Below are 18,655 nucleotides of genomic sequence, written 5' to 3' on the forward strand. Positions count from 1 at the left end.
TTTGGTAAGTTCCCCTTCTATTCCCTCATCTAAATCATTTATGAAGATATTGAAGAATACTGGACCTAAGATGGAATCTTGTGGTACCCCACTGCTTATTTCCCTCCATGTAGACTTAGACCCATTAAGGACTACTCACTGAGTATGGTTTGTCAGCCAGTTGCGAATCCATCTGGTGGTGATGCTGTCTATCCCACTTTTTTCTAGCTTTCCAAGAAGTAGGTTGTGGTCTACTTTGTCGAATGCCTTGCTGAAGTCTAAGTATATTATGTCCACAGTATTTCACTGTTCTATTAATTTAGTCACTATGTTGAAGAATGAAGTAAGATTGGTTTGACATGATCTGTTTTTAACAAGCCAGTGCTGACTGCTAGTTATTACTCTTCTTGTTTTTAGATGTTGGCAGATCTGTTTTTTTATTATCTTTTCCAGTAACTTCCTGGGTATTGATGTTAGGTTGATTCGTCTGTAGTTTCCTGGGTCTGTTTTTTCCCCCTTTTTTGAAGATGGGAACCACATCAGCTCTTTTCCAGTCCTCTGGTAAGTTCCCTGATGCTTCAGAATGTTTGAAAGATGTAGTACAGTGGTTCTGAGATGACATCTGCCAGCTTCTTTAGAACTCTGGGATGTAATCCATCAGGTCCTGGTGATTTGTATTCATCAAGATCAGACAGGTGTTCTCTTGCTATTTTTTTGCTTATTTTAACTTTTATTTCTAGTCTGTCTTTGGTTGGTTGGGCTATAGTTTCTTTTTGTGTGAAGACCGAAGCAAAGAATGAGTTAAGCAGCTCTGCTTTCTCTCTGTTGCCTGTTACTTCCTTGCCATCTTCTCTCTTTAGTGGACTGACTGTTTCCTTGATTTTTTTCTTGTTATTTATATGTTGGAAGAAACTTTATTTAATTATCTTTGACTTTTGTTGCAAGTCTTTGTTCATTCTGAGCCTTTGCTTTCCTGACTTCGTCTTTGCAGATTCTGACTATCTGCTGATATTCTGCCTTAATTGTGTGTCTCTCTTACCATTTTTTTGTACTTGTCCTTTTTGTCTTTCAATTTGTCAGAGAGATTTTTTTGCAGCCATGCTGGTTTCTTCTTGGATTTCTTGTTTTTCTTTCTCAGTGGTATTGTGCTGGTCTGGGCTTTTATGATCATACTTTTCAGAGCTTCCCAAGATCCTTGAGTTGTTTTCCCTTTTAGCAGGGGGAGCTAGGGTGTCTGGAATTCTGAGGACTAGTCATAACTTCCATTCAGTGCTTGTTGTAACTTCAAACACTCATAAGTCTAGGAATTGTCATAATTTGTATCCTTGCCTCTAGCCATACCTCATACAGCATTCTTTGCTAATGGTAAGAACACAATGCCATTTGCATTGGTATTGTATCCTTACCATTCATTTTGGATACATTTTGGCCTATTTGCCATAAAAACAACCAAAATTCAGTTTTATCCCAACATGCTTACATTAATAATATGCAAGCTAGGATGTCTATTCTAAAGAATATCTTGCAAGCCAATGTACTGTTGCCCATGTCCCACCAATTATGAGGTTTATGTAGGAATGCTCAGGACTGAGTTTGTATCTGTTTGTATACACATGCATATATGGAGAACCAGTTGAGTACTGGTTAAGGCACCATGTTAGGAACCAGGAGACTGGGAATTCTACTCCTACTTCAGGCACAAAGCTACATAGGTGCCTTTGGGCCAGTGACTTTTTCTCAGTGTTAGAAAGCAATGACAAACCAGTTCAAAAATATTGAAACTTGCAGGGACCTTTAAGCTGATGTTCCAGGAAAGACAGAAAGTTCTGTTGGAAGATATTGAAAAGATTCTCAAAGAAAGAGAGAGATATGAAATATATATATACTGTTATATATATAAAACACAAGACATACTATGAAATGGGATATGGGCAGTTATATTGGCAATGTTACAGAAGTGGTTTGCCTGGATTTTTTTTTAAAATCCTAATTTAGTCATATATAAATTGTAAGAAGAGCAGTATAGTAGGTTGAAGTTGGCCATTGTGAAAAAGAAACTCCTGGACTAAGATTGGCCTCAGCTTCAGGCAGCAGGGATATTCTTAAGACTTTATGTTGTAAAAATGAAATCTACACTATTTTATTATTATAGTTCTTAATTCTAAAAAAAATTCAAATTGTATCAAATAACTAAAACAGTGATTATAGAATTCTTGATAAGTGAATACATTGTGATTTAAATAATTGAACTTTCCTGGCTAGTGATGCTTATATTTAAATTGATTTGATTTAGATTTACATTTAGTTTTTGCATTCTTCTTCTTTTGCATTCTGTTTAACCATTTTTATTCTCTATATTGGTATAATTGAAAACTTCAACTTTCATTTTAGGTCAAAGTCAATACACAATGTGAAGTGGGAATAATGCAAAAATATTGGGATTAATTTAAATATGACCTGGGGGATTAGTTTCAGATTTTCATGGTAATTTTTTTTTTAAATCTATCATCTATATAACGATTTTCACTGTAAATATAATGACTGGTAAAATTGAAGAATAAATGATGCTTATAGCTTAGTTCATTAGGCGACTATCAGGTTGCTGAAAAGCTTTCATTTATTATTAGGTTTTTATATGTAAGCTGGATTGGAAATGGATAAGCGGACATCCCAAGCTAAATAGGCTAATACAGGCTAATAAGTAAATTTATTGATTAATGAAGTCACTATGAAAGGCTTCCTGTGATGATGATGATGATGATTCCTTCCTTCCTTCCTTCCTTCCTTCCTTCCTTCCTTCCTTCCTTCCTTCCTTCCTTCCCCCCCCTCTCTACTTTCCTTCCTTCCTTCCTTTCCCCCCCTCTCTCCATACATACATGTCTTATTTATAGTGAAATCAAAGGACAAATTTGTGTACCCCTCCCCCATCCTCTAAATAAGGCTTGAAGGAATTTTTGGTAAGAAACAGTTTCTATTTTCTCATGTTTTCATAATAGACTGATCTTTTTTCTACTGATTTAAGAACTGGGGCCTATACTCAGTTCCGTTAAGGAGTTTGAACTATTGCATTGTTTGTTGGCTCAAAAATTGCAGTGTACTTAAAGCAGATTAAGAAACCTTTGTATCCATGCACCCTTTTGAGAACTTTGCATTTTATTCTTTAGAGTAAACAGAATAAGCAGTGGTAAAGACAGGCTTCTTTATTCCTCTCCTTAATTATTTGCCTCAGATATTACTCTGATGTTGCACCAGATTCTCTCTGTTGAATGATTTGTTTATAGGTAATAGTCCAGGGAGTTTCTGGGTTGTAAGAGATATGACAATAAATGATGGTATGGTTTTTCTGTACATTATTGGATTGTCTTTGTGAGCATCCCCATGGGATTCAGAGAGAAGACTGATGTATAAACTTGTGGCAAGTGTCAGAAATGACACAGCATGTCCTATTAACTCCAGATGACTGTTTTTCACACTTATGACTATTGTGGCATCAGATACTTGGCAGCTGATTTCTATTTATGATGGTTGCAGTGTTCCAGGATCATGTGATCACCTTTTTCGACCTTCTGACAAGCAAAGTCAATGAGGAAGCCAGATTCACTTAACAAGTGTGTTACTAACTTACCAACTGCAGTGATTTATTTAACAAGTATGCCAAGAAAGATCATAAACTGAGCACTACCTGTATATATCCCCATATCTGTTCCATGGTATTCAAATTGCCATTATAAGTTTGAATTAAACTTAGGTTCTCACAATTTTAAATTATAAAGCTATTGCTTGAACTTCCTCTTATAGGGCTTTTCCTAAAATTTATTTTCAGCACTATGTTGCGACTCCCTGCTATCCACAAGACTCTCGTTGGTGTTACCCGGACTACTACAGGATGCGGTAAGTTGACTTTCTATTCAGATCCTCTATATGATGATTCTCCATGTTAATTTTCATTATTGAGTTTGCTAATATCATATTTTTTCATGGGTTCTATTATTGATAGAATCAGCGATTCCAAAATGTAATTGTTGCTTTCTTTCTTGGATTTGGCAACCCTCGGCCCATCCCAGCACCTCTCTAGTGTTAGGATTCAATTACAAAATGTTGCTCCTTGAAATAAGTGATGATGTGTATTCTCAAAGCCTGGTTTAGTGTACACTAGTTTGTAGACGTACATTCAGTTTCTCAATTTGGACATACTACTTGATTCATTCTTGGTCTGGACACTCGTGCTTATTTATTTGTTCAAGATATTAGCTCCAGTCCTTTGTCAAATGAAAATTTGGACTACTACCAGCTTATAGCTATTTTTGAAACATTAAGAATATTGAAACCAGTTCCAGAGAGCTGAAATTGTTGCAGTGGTTTCCAAGCTACTATTTATTATAATTAAGGGTAGTGATTTTATCTCTTTCATTTTGCATAATTTTTGTATGATAGGTTGATGAGAGATCTGACTTGGCATGTATTACTGAGAGCTTGGGGGTGCAGAAGGAGGAGTCTCTTGGAAACGTGCATATCTGGATTTTGAGTGCAGCATCAGCCAAGATCCCAGGGCAGGTGTGATGGAGTAGTTATGGTTATTCAGGATAGTTTGTTGGTGTTAGTCCCATCAGACACAGAAATCATTTCCATAAGAAGATTATGAAATCTTGACAGAATCTTGCAAATCTATCTTTGCTGTACCTCCTCTCCTTTCTTACAATCCCATGAATTAGGTGTCTAACTTACAAATGTTATCTGTCTGTTATGGTCTTAAGAATTTTCCCCCCCCTGTCACTTTGAGCTCGCGAATCTTCATGAAGGTTGTCTGCCTTAGTCTCTACAGATGGCTTTCAGGGACATTGCTCAGAGGTAACCAGATGTGATAATGATATTACCCAGCTATACATCTCTGCCCTGGGTCAACCAAGTGATAATGCTGGAGTGTATGGAAACTATAGGATCTCAATGTCTCAAAGCTATAAAGCCTGGATGGAGAAGAACACATTTTAATTCAACCCTAGAAAGACTGAGTAGCTCTAGGTTTTAGGCTCTCCTGGATCCAGTGACTTTTCTGCTTTAATTTTGGAACAGTGGCTTGTCCAGGAAGTTTTTGCAATTACGTGTGCCAATTTTTCCTAAATCAGGAGGCAGTGCTCACAACCACTTGCAACTTGGTCGCCTCCTGAGGATTAGTGTAACACACTACACAGGAATAATTTTGAAAATCATCTGGAAACTTCAAATGGTCTAGAATATGACAGCACAACAATTATCTCATTATGCCCATGTCACATCTTTGTGAACTGCACTGGGTCTCAATTTGCTTCTGGGTGCTGTTAAGTGTACTGATTATTACCTATAAAGCCCTGGTAGATGTGGGACAAGATATCTGAGATATCTTACAACCATCATCTCTACTCATCCCATTAAATCAGGCTGGAGGGGCATACTCTGAGTCCCATCGATCAGAGACTGTTGTCTAGGGAAGCTCCCAAAGTAGGCCTTTTCTATTATAGTATCTGCCCTCTGGTACACCATTCCCCTCACACTGAGATCTAGCTGGCACTAACTGAGCTAGTATTTCAGAGTTTTAAAGCTTTAAAAACATGGCTATTGTCTCAGATATGAAACACAGGAGGTTGGGATGGGTGACAATTAGATGGCTGCTATGGTTATGGTTTTTATTGTGACTTTAAAAAAAATGGTTAGTCACTTAGAGTTGCTGCTTTTGAAATGGATGGCCATATAAATGTATTGAAATAAAATAAATGATACATAATAACACATACTTAAAAGATGAAATTGATTATTAATTATTGCATTAAATAATTATCTAATTCTGTTTTATTCAAGCGCGCACCACTTCTACAGCGGCTAGCAACCTGATAGAAGTTTTTGTTGATGGTCATTCTGTTTTGGTGCCTCCAGGAACCACAGTTCTTCAGGTAGAATGAATTTATGCTCTGCATAACCCTATGTAAATATTTGTATTGTTTCATTCTTTTAAATGTTGCACACATACACAATCCTTACCAAGATTTGTGACACCAAATTTTGGTGTATTACAGTTCACCTCTCCAGATTGATGAAATAAATACTTGTTCTTGGTTGTTTTTTTAGTATTTGATGTATGTAGCCAGGGAAGTCTATAATCAGGGTGGATAAAATAAAAAAAAGCAGATTTTTTTTTGTTTAAATAGGATTTTTAAAATTTAAATTGGATTTGTTTTTATTTTTATCAAATTTATTTTAATAAAATGCTTTTGGAGTAAAAATCTATCTAAAGATAGTTTTCTATCACCACAGTGGGCAAACTAGCTTTGCATCAGCTGGCTAGCAGCGATGAAATATAATCCCCTATTATAGGTTTGGACGGCAAACATACCAATACTCTCCCGTCCTCTTTTCCCCATAAACACTCCCTGAGATGAATTGGACTGAAAGAGAGTGATTAGTCCAAAGTTATCCATCAGTTTTCTTGTCTCAGGAACTAGAACTCAAGTCTCCTGGTTTTTAGGCCAATACCTTAAACCCTACACCAAACTGACTCTCAGTCTTATAATTGGGTGAGAAGGAAGAGTGAGGAGAGAAGATAGTAAAAAGTGAGAGAGAAAATTAAATAAAGTTAAGGAGATAATTACTTACAGATTGTTAGGTTTTACAACAGTTGAGCATAATAAAGACTTTTGAATTGCTCAATTGATTTAACACATGTAATACAATAAGAACCTTTTGTCTCTATGAAATAGATTTATAATTATTTAATTATAAATTTATATTACAATATTATTTATTACAATTATATATTGTTAGGATAACAGTCCTTCTAAAACAGTTTACAAGCAATTGAAACAATTTAAAAGAAGTGCAATATATTTTTTAAAAAATGAAACTTACAGGAATTTTCCCAAGGGAGAGTTAGTGAAAAATGGTGAGAAGTGGGCACAGGGAAGAGACCGAGTGACCAAACTTCTATAGGGATCTCGGCCTTTTTCCATTCAGGGATCTTTCCCACAAGACAATTAGTGTTAAAAATAATGTTGAACCTCCGAATAAATTTTAGCTCAGATATTTCATCATTATATCTGAACCTGTTATCTCTTTGCTCAAGGATCACCAGCTTCAGATTGCTAATATAATGTACTGGAGAAGTGAAAATATTGTCCCACTATTTTTTTTAAATAGTATCATTTACTTTTGCTCCGTTGAGATCCTGTTTCTGTTTATGACACACCCAACTAAAATGCTTTGTTATAGGACGTTTATATAAAAAAATATTTTTTTGCACTTGTGTCGAAGGCACCAAGGCTCTTCCAAGTTGAAAGGATTAGCCTATATGACAAAATTACTAGTAGTAATCAGTTTGTTTCAAGTACAAATTGTGCTTATGTAGCCATTAATAAGTTATTTTGCATTGTCCATAGAATTACCTTGTTTCAAGTTAGTGTAGGATGAAAGTTTCTGATTCGGTTAAAATTAATGCTCTTTTATAATGGTCCAGTAGGTTAAAATTAAAACTTCAAGCTGAGCTTGGTTCTTGATGATGTCATGGACATCTTCATTTATTTCATTCTTTTATTGTTAATAGCACAGTATGGAAATGATATTTTGCCAACAGTACAGAAGAGTTGCCTTTTTTGGGATATTTCCCAACTTTCCAATAAGATATTTTCTGTAGTCCCCATCTAGCTGATCTGTTCCTGTTTAACTTCCAATATTGACAGTTCTTGCCTTTTGCTTTTAAGTGATTGTCCTTCAAATATTCCATATCTTAAAAAGGTTTTAGATAAGGTTGTACTCGACATCTTTCATATCTTAAGTTTTTTAGTAAGAAAAAACTAAAATGTTCCATTTTCAGGAAATAACTATGCCTAGGCAGCTGTGACTCTCACCCTTCATTTTTATTGTGAAGGAGGCAAATGTTAAATGTTATTTTACTGTAATTACTTGAAAAACTATAGGCTTTTTAAAAAAAGATGTGGGGCTCCTAGCATCTTAACAGATGGTACTATAACTCTGGAATTTGTAGTTTTTATTTACTTATTTCCTTTTAGCATCATTTAGGAGTATCTCTGCATACGTGATTAATCTGTATTAATCTACTGGTAAAAATTACTTGATACTGCGCAATTATTTTTGTGCTATCCTCTGGTCTTTCAATAAATTTATGTTAATTAGATAATTTAGTACAAAGTAAATATGTACCTTTCGATGATCAGTCAATATGTCTCAAGCATATTTCAAACAGGTTTTTATTTATGCCATTTGATTATTCCAAACCACTGTGTAGCTTTAATATTAATGAAACATAATATATGGTATAATTATTGGAAGGCACATAGGAAAGAGTATCTATTGCTTTAAAACTTGGTCCTTGTGATTCAAACAATGGTTTGATGTTGCTGGATTTACACATTGTGCTAATGTAAGTGAATTCTTGGTTCTGTTTTACCGTGTTGGATGGTTTATAAGTTATGATTTATGATTTAATGTGCATGTGAATTGGCACACCATTTTAAACTGTAACTTGTATGAGAGAATAAAATTAATTTTATAGTGAAAAAAATGTTTTGTAATTTTTAAATGTATAGGCATATTCTGCAAAAATGTATTTCTTGATATAGAGAATTATTAGAAGTAAAAATGTTTGTAAATTAACTTTGACTTCAAGATTTTTTATGTATATATCTATGAAGGGAAGTAGTAATTACTCTTTTCTGCATATATTTTGGGAAGTTTTTGATGTTCAAAAATAAACCTGTTGCATTTAAACATTCAGCAACAATCATGAGCTGAGTTATTTTATTTTTAACATACTAGTTTCTCTTTTTCTTTGTCCCATATTCTTCCTCTAAACTTTTTGCGAATTTTATTTTCAATTGTCCTTTATCTGTAGTTTTTATTTTTGCCACTTCTACAAATAAGGAGAAAGCACAATTTCTTTAATACAGCAACAGAGATAAAGCAGCTTCTTCCATGGCTGATCTGCAGAAGGGGAGTATTATGCAGTTGCCATCCAGAGTTGCATCTCTTCTCTGAATTTAGGTGAGAATCGAGGGAAGAGAGCAACAAAAAATAACTCTCCTTTGGGTCAAGCCAAACAATCTGGTGACTTCATCTATACTGTCATGTAGTTTTGTTGACAATGTCAAACAGCAAATTTCTTTACACACACACAGACACAGACACAGAATGCAGATTTTATATAAATCCTGATTGAGCATTTATTTCTATAGTCTGACATTTTGAATGAACTTAGGTGTTCATATAATGCTATCATCTTAAGCAACAAATTTTTTTTCCTGTGTATTGTATAAAATTCTTAGTACTGAAAAAACAATGTGACAGAAAAGACAATCAAGGAAATTCTAATAGCTTCCCTGACTCTGTGTGTGTGTGTGTTTATGTGTGTAAGTGTGTTTATGTGTGTGAGGGGGGGGAGGGGAGAGAGAGAGGGAGAGAGAGAGAGAGAGAGAGAGAGAGAGAGAGAGGCATCACATTTGCCAATTCTTTAGATGGTATTGGCCTTTATATGCATTGATTCTTCTCAAGAACCTAGGATGTCATAATGTGTCAGTGTAGTACATGTGCAGTTGACAAAAGGCGATGGAAATTTTTGTTAAAGTGCAGATTTTTAAAGTGCTGTCCAATATTTTTTGGTATGCTACCCAGTGTACAGATAACCACTGGGACCATCATGGTCAGTTTTGCTGTAATATTTCAATTTAAGTTTTCTGATCTTGATACTTTGTGATCTTCTCCAGTTGTTTAATTCTATTCTACTGTCTCCTGATATCGCTACAAGAATTATCCACACTTTCTTCTTTTTAACTACAGTTAAAACTGGTGAGATATGAGCTGAGACTTATTAGTTTACATTCAGAAGTCCACAGTATTTTAACTTGCTCATTTTCAACTACTTTTTCAATTCAGTGTTCCCAATTTTTCGTTACTGGCACATGATAATTTTGACAGATGTTCCATAACACAGCAACTATGTTATGTTATTATTTGTAATCAGTTTGCGATTTTACACAAGCTAAGTATATGATGTACTATTTCTTCTGTCTTTTTGCACAATCTGCACTTTGAATCATTTGACAATTATTTGATATTAATATCTAATGCAGGGGTGAAATGCTCCTGGTTCGGACCGGCTCGCGGGATCCGGTAGCAATGGCGGCTGCTGGTTCGGAGGACCGGTAGCAAAAATCCCTGGGCCCGCCTCCACTGCCTCTGCTGATCCGCACCATCAGTAGAGGTTTTTTAAAAAAAAAACTTTTAAAAGCCGGTTTTTCTTCAGCCGAAACATGCCTTTAAAAGTAAAAAAAAAGCCTTTGAGGATCCCGCCTCTCAGCTGAGATCGGCAGAGTCTTTAAACTTTAAAAAAAAATTTTTTTAAGTCTCCTCTGGAAATCTCACCTGAGTTCCTCATCAGCAGAACCTTACTTGTACTCTTACTACATGTTTTCTACAAGTAAGAGTAGAGATTCTAAGGCACTTACCTGATTACTAATGAACTCATGGCTTTTTTCCCAGCCCCAAAAGCAGTTTCGCTTTCAGCCCAGACAGAATCAATTGCTTAGCTAATCTTTTTCCTCAGTGATCAACTAATGCTGGCTGGCTTTGCTGGCTGAGGAACTCTGGGAATTGAAGTCCACAATAAAATAAAATAAAATAAAATATTTGTGCAGCTTTCTGAGATTTGGTGTGTTTCTGTAGTGTTTCACTCTAACTACACAAACACACAAAATCTCAGAAAGCTGTATGTGGCATTTTGTGTGTGTGTGTGTGTCAGTTGTGTTATGTGTGTCTAAAGTGTGAAAGTTGGTTTTTGAGCTTTTTGTGGCTGTGTGACGTGTGAAGTGCAGCTGCTTTTACATTGTGTGTGAGTCAGTTGTGTTGTGTGTGTGTAAAGTGTGAAAGTTGGTTTTTGGTACCTCTTATTGTTTTTTATACTTTGTTTATTATTTTTATTATTTATTGTTATTGGCCATGCCCACCCAGTCATCTGACCACCAAGCCACGCCCACCACTTAAGCCACGCCCACAGAACCGGTAGGGAAAATTTTTAGATTTCACCCCTGATCTAATGTGAGGACAGCAGTATAAAAGCCTACTCTGGTCTGGAAGGTACATTCTAAAGTTTAGAGTGTCTACTATAACTTTGTTATAGTTGTATTTTTTATAGAAGATTGAATTTATTATCGCAAGCCAACTGCAAAAAATGAAAGCAAAGAAAAAAGCTACATTTAGGAATGTTGTTTTTTATAGAAAAGCATACAACTTACACCTTGACATTCTCTCATTTTGTTTCATCTCTAGGCCTGTGAAAAGGTTGGAATGCAAATTCCTCGCTTTTGCTATCATGACAGATTGTCTGTGGCTGGAAATTGCAGGATGTGTCTTGTGGAGATAGAGAAAGCCCCCAAGGTATTTGTATAAATATATTTTCTTGAAATTGAAAAAAAGATTGAGGTATAGAATTTTTGATACATCTATCACCAGCAGTTGCTTTCTGATATGTTAAATGTTGAGTTTTCCTGAAATCTATTCACAAAAATTTAACTATACCATGTGTCCCTGACAATAAGACCCTATCTTATATTTTTTGAACCCTGAAATAAGTGCTTGGCCTTATTGCCATGCACTCAAAAGCACAATTGGGCTTACTATCAGGGGATGTCTTATTTGGGGGAAAACCAGGTACATGTTTGCTTAAATTACTTCAAAAGTTGCAATGGGCCTTTAATTTATTATTATGATTGAGAAAACCCAGTTCCCATGTAAAGAAAGATTCTCAAGAGTATTATGAGGTGTGCAGAATACAAACTTTTTTCATGTAGTGTATGATTAGAATTAACAGTCAGTAGCAAAGGTCCAAATCCTGTCCTTCCTTACTTGCAGAACATAAGGGTGTTGTAGGTTTCCCTGGCATTACTTGTTATTGACCAAAATCAGATGATTTTAGAAAGGCCATAAACAAAGCAAAAAAGCCATTGCTATCACTGCTTTTGTTGTTCCTGCTTTTCCTGCATTTTGCCTTTTGATGTGACAGTTTTGGTTAATCATTGTATAACCACTGTTAGACCTGCTCTCATATATATTTGACTTTAATATTGGATTGTAAAGCTTTTTTGTCAGCAGACTTTGTTAAATTGTGTGTTTTGTTTTTTATTTATAGCTATCCATTACACAGGCAATCTTCAGTTTTAATGTTATGGGAATGAGAAATCCTATCCAGTTTCTTTACAATAGTCCTTCCTACTTTATTCTGGTATACTTACTTCAACTAAAAATCTTTTTGTGCTGCATTTAAAAAAAAATTTGGTCAGAAAGGAAATATGCAAGATTCCTTCAATATTTTGGTTACTATTTTTAAAGCTCTTGAGACTTTACAAAGTTTCTTTGAAGAGCGGCTGACCAGAATGTTCAACAATATTCAAATCTGATAGCACAGTGGAGTTATATAGAATATTGGCCGTAAAACACCATTATGTTAAATTATTGACATTGTGTAAGCATATACAGTATGTTCACAGATACATTAGTGAAATATCCTTGTAATGGTTGCAGCCGGTTGCTGCTTGTGCCATGCCAGTCATGAAGGGTTGGAACATTCTGACAAATTCTGAGAAGTCCAGGAAAGCAAGGTAAGCTACCTCTTACTGCAAGCAGTTCTCTGCTGGCTTACATGGAAGAGCTGTCTTTGTATATTCTTAATATATTAGAATAATTTCAGAGAATTGGATTTCTCCCATTTTTTCATTCTCCATTAAAAAAGAAAATTCAATTTTTAAGAGGAAGGGGATATACTGTTGTTAGCAATAGTAAATAATTTATTTGTATTTCATATAATTTTCCAATGTTTTAGTATTAACTATCATATTGAAATCATATTTGTTTTTAAACATGGATCTACAACAGAGAAGGTGTAATGGAGTTCTTGTTGGCTAACCATCCATTGGACTGTCCCATTTGTGATCAAGGAGGGGAATGCGACCTTCAGGTATTATTCCCTAGGATATTTTTAAAATACTATTTGAAGAAAACTGTTTCTCAGCCACATGAGTTGGTTTGCTTTTGTTAATTATCTTTAGGATCAGTCAATGATGTTTGGCAGTGATAGGAGCAGATTTCTGGAAAGCAAACGTGCAGTTGAAGACAAGAATATTGGTCCTCTTGTAAAAACTATCATGACCCGATGTATACAATGTACTCGCTGCATCAGGTAACTGCTGGGTACACCAACAGACTATAATATGCTTTGTGAATAGGGGAAACCCATACATCAGTATGTAATAACATTATAAATTTTTTTTACCAGGCACAGACATTCAAATGCATAAATAGACTTGTTTTCGGATCAGACTAAGAAGACAATAGTCATCATTTGTTCAGATGAACAGTGAGGTTTCTGGTCCTTTTTTATATTTAGTTATGATTCTTATTAGAACCATTGGCCGACAATGATATAACATTAAGTGCAAGTAGCACTTGCAGAGTTTATTAACTCATATGTCCTTTAGAACATCATGTTGCATTGCTACCTAGGACTATTGATTGAATAGCTATTAATCAAATGCCACTTGTACAGAAGAAAAAAAAGAGTTGTATATAGCAGGCCCTGGGCTAGGAGCAGCTCTGAAAGTTAAGGGTTGTTTTTTTAATGTGTGAGTTTTAATATTCTGACTTTCTAACCCTTAATTCCTCCCCAAATAAGAAAAAAAATGCTTCCATGTTTAGGGAAATTCAGGATTTTAAAGGGATGCTAGGCTTAAAATACACATTGTATTTTTAAAACATGCCAAAATGCAAATAACGTTTTTTAGAAGTTTAGCTCTGCTCATTTCCAGGGAAGGCTCTAGTACTATTAGCTGTGAATGGAATGCTGAGAAGGGGTTTGCAAACTGCTACTACAGCCAAAGGCTTTGGAAGCAGTTTTGGAGCGTCTGCAGAGGTTGCTACCCAATGCAGTAATTTTTACTATGGCAGAAGAGAAATGATTAAATACATAAAGTGTTAATCATATTAATGGTATTGGATGAATATACTTTAATTTTTTATACATTTTGCAGCTTGTCTCCTAGCATACTGCTCAAAAATTAGTGGGTTCCTCAGCCAAAAAAAGATCTTATGTGATGATCGTCAAATAAAGAAGTCCTCATTTAGTAACTGCTTAGATTAGTGATGGTTCGCAGTTACCACAGTGATAAAAAAGTAACTTTGTGACCAATCCTCACATTTATGACCTTCACAGTGAAATGCAGCGTTGAAACCAAACTGTCATCTGGAACTTCCCATCTATACTTCAAATAAGCTCCATTTTACGCGTTTGTCGAAGTAAAATTTGAAGAACTTCAAATGTAGCCATAGAAAACAATGGAAAGATTGTTTCACTGTACAAAATAGTCTCTTTTCTATTTTACATTTCAGATCCCAAGAATAGATTCATGTTGAATAGTGTGCAGAAAATTTGACAGAAGAAGAAGAATCCCACTATTGAAGTTTTCCTTCATTTTCCTCATAAGCTTTGTTTATTTACATATGAGGAGCCTGATTGATAATCTTATTCTGCATAGTAGATTTGCTATATAGTCTGCAGAGTTCCTAGTGTGGATAGGTTACTTCAGCCTATGCACAACTAGCACTCTGAACTAGGCCTAGACACCCAGCATATCAATACAGCTAGTATAGAAATGATATTATGTTGATTACTTAGTTTTTGGAAAGCAGTAAAATTCATAAGTTTCATACCAGTTGAAGCTTCTGAACATTTTTAAAAAGCATTATCATGAAGAACACATTATAGTGGCTTTGATTGGATGTAAGAGAGTATGAATGACGGTAGAAATGTGAATTTTTTCTAGCTTTCGAATCAGCTGGTTCTGATACAATCTGTGGTAACCTTCTGTGCCTTATATGTTTATGTTTGTCTTTACCAGATTTGCAAGTGAAATTGCAGGAGTTGATGATTTAGGAACCACAGGAAGAGGAAATGAGATGCAAGTTGGCACTTACATTGAAAAAATGTTTATGTCTGAATTATCAGGCAACATAATTGATATTTGTCCAGTGGGTGCCCTTACCTCCAAACCTTATGCTTTTACTGCTCGACCCTGGGAAACAAGGCAGGTATCTTTGCTGATATTTAAAAGATGATATTACATTTTATAGTGTCTGTCTTTTATTAAATGCCAGATAACAAGGTTAATCTTTGAACCTTGTATCCTCTTTGAATATTTTTTTTAATTTGAATTTATATCCCGCCCTTCTCCGAAGACTCAGGGCGGCTTACACTGTGTTAAGCAATAGTCTTCATCCATTTGTATATTATATACAAAGTCAACTTTTATTGCCCCCAACAATCTGGGTCCTCATTTTACCTACCTTTTAAAGGATGGAAGGCTGAGTCAGCCTTGGGCCTGGTGGGACTTGAACTTGCAGTAATTGCAAGCAGCTGTGTTAATAACAGACTGCTTAGTCTGTTGAGCCACCAGAGGCCCTGGTGAATATTGCAAAAATCCCAATAAAAATGAGCTAATACAGAAAAATTTCTTGCGGAGTAGGGATTATATAGGGAGGTTTTTCTTTTTAACTGAGAAAAGCAGTTAAATTGGAAGAATTTGTATAATATTAGTTCTTTTAGAACAATATATGGTTAATATATGTGATGACATTAATAATATTATTGTTATATTACATGAACCCTCTTGGAAGTAAAACACTCATCACTTACTATTTTGTTTGGATGTATCCATTTCCTTAGGATACAGCCCAGAAGAAAGAGGGAGGAGAAAGAAAGGAGAATTGAGACAGTAATGAAACAAAGGGCAGCCTTATGCAAAGCTATGTCTTGAATAGTTTCTATTTCTGGCTGTTAGTTTCTAGGGTAAAACAAGGGCAGGCATGGGCAATATTGCTGATCCGTGACCACGGTTGTTGCAAACGTAGTATATGACTTAAGATCTATTATTAAAAATTAATAATGCAATTACTCAACTAGTTTGTGTGCTTTCTTTTAGGAAGACAGAGTCTATTGATGTTCTTGATGCAGTAGGAAGCAATATTGTGATAAGCACACGAACTGGAGAAGTGATGAGAATTTTGCCAAGATTACATGAGGATATCAATGAGGAATGGATCTCTGATAAAACAAGGTATATTTTATAATTTACTTTCATCTCATAAAAATGTATATATTTTTATTTTTTATAATATGTGCTGGAAGTTTGAATGGGTTTTAGAACTATTTCTAAAATGATACTTTCTGGGGTGCATGGAAATAGCATAAAAATCGGTTTCTATAATCTGGATCATAAAGGTATTATTAGTCAAAGAAACATCACTGTTTCATTGAAATTATTCAAAGTTGGCTGTGGTCAGCAGGGTTGTTCGTAAAATGTTTAAAACAATTTTTAAGTTGGAAAAATTTTAAGATTATCTTTTTGTGGTGCTTTATTACTTATACTGGCATTTTGACTATAGATGAATAAAAACTGTTAGTGAATATAACAAAATAAGAGAGATGGCTAAATTATTTGATGAGAGAGAGAGAGATCAATAACTATATATTAGTGAATGGAAACCCCTTATAGATTTCTGCTGCAAAAAGAGGAAAATGAACTTGTGATTTATGAGTTTGATGATTAGAAAGGATAGTTTATTGAAAAAAGGAAATTACGATGTAACATTAGAAAGAGGGGATAAAGTATAAAATATCTATAACTTTTTAGAAGATCGGAAGCCATTTCTTTAGTACTTTTTTTCCCCTTCTCTTCCCCTTTTTATTTTTTTACTTTTTTTATTCTGCTTTAATTCAAGGTTTGTACTATTTTTAATTCTATTGAAAAACTTGAAAATATTTTTCAAAAAGAAAAACTATTTGTCATAAACCTGCATCTTCAAATGTTTGCTAAATTTGATCATTAACACCTGCTTCCAATATTTTCCCCCAAACAAATGTGAAGCTGACAGGCCTGTTATTTCCTAGTTCTCCCTGTGAGCCATTTTTAAAAATTGGAATTACATTGGCCATCTGCCAGCCCTCAACAGAGGCCGATCATAGGAGACATGTTGCATATTTTAGTTAGATGATCCCCAGTTTCAACTTTTAAGTTCCTTAATAACCCTTGGGTGAATACCATAAGGCCTTGGTAATTGGTTGATGTTCAGGCTTTTAGCACTTCTCTATTCATCACTATTGAGCTCAGTTCAGCTGATCCCTTCCCTGAAAACAAGAGATCATGATTAGGGATCTTCCCCTATTTTTCTCCTATGAAGGCAGAAGCAAAGAATTATTTCAGATTCTCTGCAATTTCCTGTTCTCCTCTTAGCGAAAGATTCCTTTTTCATCCATGTGGCCAATAGCTTCCCTGGCTAGATTCCTGCTTCTGGTATATTTGAAGAATCTTATATTACCTGTATTCAGAATTTTGGTAAAAAATCCTCATTATTATTATTTAGCCTCCCTTATTGTCATTTTGCATTTCTTTTGCTGAATTTATATTCCTTTTTATTTTCTTCATTAAGGCAAGTTTCCACTTTCTAATTGAAAGCTTTCTTTACACTGTCAGTTAACTTTAGAGGCCTCTGCTTGGATTTTGGAGCCAGTTTTTTAAAAGTAAGCTTTATTTATTAATACAGATATAGACATGAGAATAGATAGAAATACATGTTCATTTTCCTCTTTTGAAAAGTACATCAACGGTACTCTGCTTGTTGTATAAGTAGTCCTCAACTTATGATCACAACTGACCCCAAATTTTCCATTGGTAAGCAAAACAGTTACCGTATTTGTCAGAGTATAAGACATACCTTTTTCCCACCTAAAAGGGGGTGAAAATTTGGGTGTGTCTTATACACCGAATATAGCCCCTCCCACCCACTGATCCCCACCCTTTGGCCTCTGCCTCTGAGCATTTTACCTCCTTGCAGCAAGCAGCAAGAAGAAACAGCCCATTTCAGCTTCAGCAGAGCCTGATTAGAACAAGTTGATTGTCCCCGACTCTCAGCTGAGATTCTCAGCAGCAGAGGCCCGCACAGCAATAGGCAATGGCAATCCCTGCAGCCTCTGCTGCTTGCTGCAAGGAGGTAAATTGCTGGGAGCAGATTTTTTTTCTTGTGCTAATCAAGCTATGCTGAAAATGAAATTAAAGCAGGCTGTTGGCTGCTTGCTGCAATGAGCCAAAATTGCTTGGGAGGCAGAGGCAGATTTCTCACCAAAAAAGGTAGGTGCGTCTTATACTCCAAAAGATACGGTAAGTGAGGTTTCCACCCCATTTACATTTTTAAATGTATCACTGCAGTGCTTAAGTTAGTAACCCAGTTGTTCAGTGAATCTGGCTTCCCCATTGGCTTTGCTTGTCAGAAGGTCATAAAAAGTAATCACATGATCTCGGGACACTGCAACCGTGTAAGTTGCAGTGTATCCAAAACATGTCAGTTGTTAAGCATCTGAAATTTGATTATGTAACTACGGAGATGCTGCAGTGGTTATAAGTGTAAAAAATGGTCGTAAGTCACTTTTCCAGTGCCATTTGTGACTGAACAGACACTAAACAAATGCTTGTAAATTGAGGAATACTTGTATTGTTATATATTAAACTCTTAGTTTAATCCCTTTATTTTATTTAAAAGAAAGATGTATTTAAAAACAGATATTACCCATGGAAGAACAAGTAATTACTGAAATTAT

The 18,655-nt window shown here is 35.2% G+C and overlaps 1 protein-coding gene across 3 annotated transcripts in view; it reads left to right on the forward strand.

Annotated features, from left to right (window-relative positions):
* Nucleotides 1–18,655, forward strand: part of NDUFS1 (NADH:ubiquinone oxidoreductase core subunit S1) — a 33,903-nt gene that overhangs the window by 3,101 nt on the left and 12,147 nt on the right. Inside the window, exons 1-9 of one of the 3 annotated variants that reach the window (XM_058186529.1) lie at nt 2,912–2,936; nt 3,803–3,870; nt 5,812–5,903; nt 11,284–11,391; nt 12,535–12,611; nt 12,886–12,967; nt 13,059–13,189; nt 14,904–15,093; nt 15,988–16,118. In XM_058186529.1, coding sequence (XP_058042512.1) covers nt 3,807–3,870; nt 5,812–5,903; nt 11,284–11,391; nt 12,535–12,611; nt 12,886–12,967; nt 13,059–13,189; nt 14,904–15,093; nt 15,988–16,118 — 875 coding nt within the window. In that variant the 5' untranslated portion in view covers nt 2,912–2,936; nt 3,803–3,806. Of the gene's footprint in view, nt 1–2,911; nt 2,937–3,802; nt 3,871–5,811; nt 5,904–8,909; nt 9,004–11,283; nt 11,392–12,534; nt 12,612–12,885; nt 12,968–13,058; nt 13,190–14,903; nt 15,094–15,987; nt 16,119–18,655 lie in introns of those variants that run through there. The other 2 variants (XM_058186537.1, XM_058186520.1) reach the window with 2 other exon arrangements.

This window comes from Ahaetulla prasina, chromosome 1, assembly GCF_028640845.1.
Source record: "Ahaetulla prasina isolate Xishuangbanna chromosome 1, ASM2864084v1, whole genome shotgun sequence".
Taxonomy (NCBI): domain Eukaryota; kingdom Metazoa; phylum Chordata; class Lepidosauria; order Squamata; family Colubridae; genus Ahaetulla; species Ahaetulla prasina.